This window comes from Pseudorasbora parva, chromosome 12, assembly GCF_024679245.1.
Source record: "Pseudorasbora parva isolate DD20220531a chromosome 12, ASM2467924v1, whole genome shotgun sequence".
NCBI classification, from domain to species: Eukaryota; Metazoa; Chordata; class Actinopteri; order Cypriniformes; family Gobionidae; genus Pseudorasbora; species Pseudorasbora parva.
Window position 1 is genome coordinate 46,269,974 of NC_090183.1, and position 7,500 is coordinate 46,277,473.

General features: G+C 40.3%; 1 protein-coding gene across 2 annotated transcripts in view; it reads left to right on the forward strand.

Moving 5' to 3' along the window:
* The window catches only part of LOC137094647 (transmembrane protease serine 6), a 24,631-nt gene extending 18,753 nt beyond the window's left edge, over positions 1–5,878 (forward strand). For both annotated transcript variants that reach the window (XM_067460513.1, XM_067460512.1), the window contains 3 exons: positions 1–8; positions 3,431–3,567; positions 5,115–5,878. The exon at positions 1–8 is cut by the window's left edge and continues 264 nt beyond it. In XM_067460513.1, coding sequence (XP_067316614.1) covers positions 1–8; positions 3,431–3,567; positions 5,115–5,276 — 307 coding nt within the window. In that variant the 3' untranslated portion in view covers positions 5,277–5,878. The remainder of the gene's footprint in view (positions 9–3,430; positions 3,568–5,114) is intronic.
* Positions 5,879–7,500: the final 1,622 nt, after the last annotated feature.

Consider the following 7,500-nt stretch of genomic DNA (forward strand, 5'->3'; position numbering starts at 1 on the left):
AGAGGGAGGTATGAAGCCAAACACAGAGCTGGACAAACTACACAACTTCATGACTTTAGTAAAAGTACAGAAGTATTTGTTTTCAAAAGTACTTAAGTATCAAAGGTAAATTTACTTTTTTATGTCGCCGCATTATTGTATTATAGTTGTATAAATGCACATTATGCCCTCATGGTTTAAGCCAGTCAGTGACGCTCCATCTGACACACTAGCAGACGACTAACTTAAACTCATTTAAATACTTGTAGAAAAGTTACAAAGCTGCTGTCACTTTAAGGCCGAATGCACGGATCCAATACACTGATACACATCTGATATTCTCACACTGTTCACCTTCACTGAAGACAGAATCAACTTTGTTTATGTGAATCCTCCACTAAATGAGCATTTGGACATCCGTCTTCTTCCATTTTGCTCTAAACTATAAATCAGTGTTTAATAAATGCTGTGAAATCATTGAACTTCACGAGACTCTACAAGAGTGATTCCTGAAAGGCTTTCTGCAAAAACCCAAACACCTTTTAAAGAAGAAAAAAATCATCACTGACTTTCAAAGCTGCGACAGAAACGACTTTCCACTTCGAGGACCTTGATAGAAATGTAGTGGAGTAAAGAGGACGATATTTGTCTTTCAGATGGAGTGAAGTTAAAGTCAGAAGATTACAGAAAAAATAATACTCCAGTAAAGCACAGAGACTCAAACAGTGAACTTCAGTACAGGACTCGAGTAAATGTGTTTAGTTACTGTCCTAACACGTGAATACTAAGCGGCTCCTCCCCCAGTTTCTGTGGTGACTTAAACTGCAGTTCCTCGTCTGGCCACTAGAGCGGCTCCAGAAGGAGCAGAATCTCATTGAGCTCATGTTAAAATGGCCAACTTTACAGCAGAATAAAACATGTTTACAGTCTGGGACACATTGTGGTTTTGGTCTATACGGCTAATTTTGCCCTTCATGACGACTGTGAGGGGGTGAATTATTTTATAACTCATTCGTTTACATTATAAAAAGCCTTAAAGTTCTGCATAATTAAGGGCGTGGCCACTTTGATTGACAGGTGGATAGCCATTTATCCGCTGTCTGTTAGTCTTCATGTCACCTAAGCTCCGCCCACTTCCCGCCTTTTTGCCCATTTTTTGTTATCCTAACAAGATGGCGACGGCCAGCTCATCTCTACTTCACACTTCAGAACGGCTCTTCAGAATCCTACGCGTGACGTCTAGGATACTACAGACATATTTTTTACAGTCTATGGTGAATACACACATGATACACTTTTACAGATAAAGGGTCCAAAAGGAGGAGTTTTGAAACAAGTCCAATGAAACAAGAACACATGTAGGGGCGGGGCTTGATTTCATGCATCAGCTGTTGATTGGATGTTCAGATGTGGGCGTGAGCTTGTAGAGGCGGGGCTTGATTTCATGCATCAGCTGTTGATTGGATGTTCAGATGTGGGCGTGAGCTTGTAGAGGCGGGGCTTGATTTCATGCATCAGCTGTTGATTGGATGTTCAGATGTGGGCGTGAGCTTGTAGAGGCGGGGCTTGATTTCATGCATCAGCTGTTGATTGGATGTTTAGATGTGGCCGTGAGCTTGAAGGGGTGGGGCTTGATTTCATGCATCAGCTGTTGATTGGATGTTTAGATGTGGGCGTGAGTTTGAAGGGGTGGGGCTTGATTTCATGCATCAGCTGTTGATTGGATGTTTAGATGTGGGCATGAGCTTGCAGGGGCGGGGCTTGATTTCATGCATCAGCTGTTGATTGGATGTTTAGATGTGGCCGTGAGCTTAAAGGGCCAATAATCAATAATGGACGGTATAAGCAATTATTTTCACTAATTGCCAGCGATAAAAAACAGCCAATGAGCAGTGTTTTGTTTTATTTTTGTCAATCAAAAGTGGGGCGGAAATACGTTTTGTTTCGTCTGTAAATCCAATTTGTAAAGCTGACATTTCTTCCTTCACATCTTTGTCACTTTTTTCACCCCTGGTGATTTTGACTCACAAAACATTAAACCACCAAAACTAAAATATGAGGAACAGAATCACAATGTGTCTTGATTTCTGTGCATCTGGTTTGGTTTCACTGACCATATAATCACCTGCTTATTATTAATAGAGGAATAATGCTGTTGATAGACACTGGATATCGAGCACGGGTAAAGGTTTAAAGTAGGCTATTCAAATCTTGCCCTGGAGGGCCAATGAGCTGCAGAGTTTAGCTCCAACCCTGATCAAACACACACACACACACACACCTGTGATTTTCTAATGATCCTGAAGACTCTTGCTGCGTTCCAATTCGCCGACTTATACTACGTCCTAAAAGCATGTACTCTTTTTGTGAAGAAAAAGTAGACACTTTTGAGTGTGTAGCAGAAGAGTATGCAAGCTTTTGGGATTACTTCATCATCTTTAACGGATTCTGTCACTTAGTTACGAGCATCCCATAACCATTTAAACTGCTGTCAATCATCACACAGTTCAAATCCTCCACATTCAGATTAATCTCCTACCGTATCGGAGAGAAATGTAGTCGCTCATTGATCTGCCGTGTGTGTGTTAATGCAGAGACTCTCCTCGTGTGTTTGCAGTTTAAATATAATGATGCATTTAAAAGTTAACGGCCAAACGTGTCATTACAAAAGTTTACAGTGCTGCTGCAGGTGAAATATAATGTGGACAACACTGAAGAAATATATTTTCATCAGGTTAAATACTGATAGTTGGTCACAAACCTTTATCTAAACCTCTCAACTTAATCGTCTGACTTGCATATCCGTCATGTTTGTAGTTTTTTAAAACTTTTTATCCGCATTTGTAGTTCTTACCGAATCCTCGTCCAACTCGCAATGGGTTGTGTGTAATATCAGCCGTTAGAGTGTGTGTCGATCCGCACTTCAGATTCGCACCGGAAATAGTAAACCATCCGGGTATCTTTGGAATACTCTTTTCAGCAGACTACTATTTGGGACGTACTAATTCTATTTTCAAGTACTTTTTAGTATGGATAGTGTGCGAATCGGGACGCAGGGATTGATTAGCATGTTCAGGTGTGTTTGACCAAAGTTGAAGTTAAACTTCAAAAAGCAAAAAATGCTTTTCGTACTTAGTATTTTTGTCTTGTTTCTAGTCCAAACATCTAAGAATTATTATATTAAGAAACATTTACTAGACAAGCAAATGTAATTGTCTTGTTTTGGGAAAAATAACTCAAAATTAAGAGAAGTTTTACCTAAAATTAGCAAAATAATCTGCCAATGGGGTAAGAAAAATAATTAATAATAATAAAAAATTAATAATAATAAAATACAGAAAACCCCATTGACATAAAAACTCTCTTAATTTTAAATGATTCTTTCCCAAAACAAGACAAGATTTCCCCGTGGTTTAACGCTTCTGTTATTGTGTGTGCGTCTCTCCATCAGGGGCAGTGAGTGACGTCCTGCAGAAAGTAGACGTGCGATTGGTCAGTGAAGACGCATGCGTGCGTTCCTATGGTTACATGATCACGCCCAGAATGATTTGTGCCGGTTATCGCAGCGGAGGGAAGGACGCCTGTCAGGTGACATGCCATGATTTAGGGCTGTGCAATATATCGAAATATCGCAAAGGCACGCAATCTCTGAATGACTTTAATAAGCTACCTCAACTTTGTGAAAAGTGTCCATCTTAGGTTGACGCATTTAGCAGAGAATAGACTGGACACACAAGTGTTACGATAAAAAGTAATAACTTGCGAAAAACAACTCCTTGCAGTCTTGCACTGTATGACACACACACACACCGAAACGTGCACACAAATTGTATATAGTGTAGTGTATTTAGTGTATATTTAATTAATGTGAAGACTTCTGTTTTTATTTTTTATTTTTAATAATAAAAATAATCATTCACCCCTAGTTCAGGAGTCTTTGTTTATGTTCTTGATGTTCAGTTTTAGGCTGATATAACTATATATTACCAAGTCAAGCAAAGAGTTTTATGTATTTAAATATTGGCATTACATTTTTTTGTTTGTTTACATTGTTGTTAAAATTATATTGTCAATATATATAATGACATTAATTTTTGGTCACTTTCAGAAGTTGTAGCGATGCTTTCTTTTCCCAGACAGAATGTGGAACACACAAATGGTATCACTCATGGGGTGCGTACACACGTGTAGTTCGGTTCGTTTGGTCCGGACCAAAAAACAAAAACAAAGCATATAGTCCTGGTCCGCTTAGCGTTCACACTGGCATTTTTAACAGCGAACCTAAAGTTACCGAACCAAAGGCTCAGGGAGACGCTCACAACCTGATTGGTCGGCTTATATGACGTAGGAGCTGCTTACTGAACATTCAGAACAACGCTGTGTGCGGATTAAACGCGATCATTTTATGCGTGAATATGGCATTATTTTTACCCGCTGAGAACTCATGAAGAGCTCATAAAGTGTACAAAACATTCAAAACAGCTCCAGGATTTCCATTTTTTTCGTTCTGTACCGTCTAATGGCCAACAGGTCCTCTGATGAGAAGAGCCAGGTTTGCTTTTTGTGTGTTTTTTCTAGCATTTTCGAAACATGTCGGACCAAATATTGATGAGGCTCTTCCTCGTTGCTCCACGTTTGCCCTCTAACGTTAACGTTACTCATTTTGGTTACACCGATCTTTCCGCGTCGTCAAATCAGCTGACTATGCGTCGCATCTTGTGACATCACGTCCTGTTTTTGGTCCGTGTTGCGTTCATATATCAATCGCACCGCACCAGAGTTCGTTTGGAAGCGGACCGAGACTCATCTTTATAACGCTCTCGGTCCGCGTGTTTGGTCCGGATGGCAGCGTTCACATGTGTTCAAATGAACCGCACTAACCGAGCAATCGCACCAGGGGGTGTTTTAATCCAACCAAACATGACAAGAGTGAACGCACCCTTAGTTTTAAAATATGTGTTATATCATTTAAATAGATTTTACACATTAATAGAAATATTGTATCGAATATCGCATTATTTAACAAGGTATTGCATATCACATTTTTCTTCAATATGGCACAGCCCTACCGTGATTGTACTCCTGTAATCGGGATAATGGTGCATGTAAGGGCCAAAATGTCGTTTCTCCATCAGGGCGACTCTGGAGGGCCGCTGGTGTGTCAGGAGCCATCTGGACGCTGGTTTCTGGCTGGTTTGGTGAGCTGGGGAAGAGGCTGCGGACGCCCAGATTATTACGGAGTTTACACTCGTATCACCAAACTCACCGGATGGATCAAACGCCTCATTTCTTCCTGAGAAGCAACTCATCTGGGACAATTTAAAGGGTTAGTTCAGCCATAAATGTGAATTGTGTGATTAATTCCTCCTGTGGTTGGCCAGCCGTCAGACCTCCGCTCATCTTCACACACAGATGAAGATATTAGTGTTGAAATCCGATGGCTCAGAAAGGCCTTCATTGACACCAATGTCATTTCCTCTCTCAAGACCCATAAAGGCACTAAAGACGTCGTTACAAAGCCCATCTCACTCCAGCGGCTCTACAATCATTGATGAAGAGGCCAGAATAGAGTTAGTGCGCAAAAACACTAAATAACGACTTATATAGTGATGGCCGATTTCAGAACAAAGCTTCAAACCGTTATGAGTCAGTGAATCGATTCATGATTTGAACCGTTATGAGTCAGTGAATCGATTCATGATTCGAACCGTTATGAGTCAGTGAATCGATTCATGATTTGAACCGTTATGAGTCAGTGAATCGATTCATGGGTCCGAAAACATAAGCAGCTGACTCGTTGCCTCGCGGTCTCATCAGGCAATGGTTTGTAAGGCAGTGTTTTGTGCATGAAGGCACCTCACGAAACGATTTCGGACAGACTTCTGAGGCAGTGTAGCAGTTTAATGATCGACAGCAAAATAGAGAGAGCTTTGGGGAGAACTAAACACATATTTAATTACTACAGTAGTGATTTCTCACTAGAAATTGCATCAGAAGTGGCAAATATTGGTTAAAAACATACATTTACACACAAACTGACCCGCAAACGCAACTTTCGGACGCCATCTTATTTTCCAGGCTGAACTGTTCACTGAATGGAAAGCACAGGATTGTGGGATATCAAAGGCAGCGAAGGACACATGTACGCTGACTTCAAAAATCGATCAGATGAAGGTCTCTCAGGAGACAGGAAGTGAAGCTAATATTAGATTCGGACATTGCTTGATGCCTTCCTGCCTTGAAATGTGTCCTCCGAAGGCAGCATTTTACAGGTTTCGGAGGAGCCATGATTCGGATCGCGTGTCACGTGACTTTGACGAATCTTTGAATCATGAATCGATTCACTGACTCATAACGGTTTGAAGCTTTGTTCTGAAATCGGCCATCACTATATAAGTCGTTATTTAGTGTTTTTTGCGCACTAACTCTATTCTGGCCTCTTCATCAATGATTGTAGAGCCGCTGTAGTGAGATGGGCTTTGTAGCGACGTCTTTAGTGCCTTTATGGGTCTTGAGAGAGGAAATGACATTGGTGTCAATGAAGGCCTTTCTGAGCCATCGGATTTCAACACTAATATCTTCATCTGTGTGTGAAGATGAGCGGAGGTCTGACGGCTGGCCAACCACAGGAGGAATTAATCACACAATTTACACTTCTGGCTGAACTAACCCTTTAAAGACCGTCATGAACCGCTTTGCAGCACTCGGTCTCTGTGCCCTAAGCATCATGGGAAATGTGGTTTTTATGACATCAGTCATGTGGATGTATAGAACTGAGTTTAGGTTCATTCACTGGACTAAACAACCTCATTCAATATCTGCCGATTGAGGATTTATTTTTGTAATGTTTTATTTGTAATTATGTTTGACTTGAAATTCAAAACTGCATCAGAGTTCACCCAAAACGGACGGCTCGTCATCATCTACTCATGTTGAAACAAACCTCTTCGACTTTCATTCTTTCGTGGGAACCAAAGAGAGAAATTCTGAAGAATGTCAGCGGTGACGTCACGGGGGAATAAATGAGGCAGATTTCGTTTTTGAGTTTACTTTTCCTGTAAGGCAGTGCTGACTCTCTTTGTTTTAGAAAAGCAGTGCTTTATGTAGCTGACAAATTATAAGATTAAAATTAATGTATAGCCCATGCAACACAAATTCATATTTGCTGGAACAAATAAAGCCTTTGTACAGAATATTTAAAGCTTTAGATCTCGACAAAGATTACTTTATTTGTAAGGGGACAATGCAATTTCATTAAAACACATGAACAAACATGAGTAAAAAAGCCAGAATTAGCCAAAAGGCTATTTTTCATCTGTAGTCAGATATTAAAAGAGCAAGATGTTGACTGTATTTAGCTTTCAGAATGACTGAGATCTGTGGCTCAATACTGACACCTGGCGGCCAAGCACAGATTTAACACACCATGATAACAATTCTTGTTTTTTTCATGGAATATATATATATATATATATATAAATATGAGAGAGAGAGAGAGAGAGAGAGAGAGAGAGAGAGAGA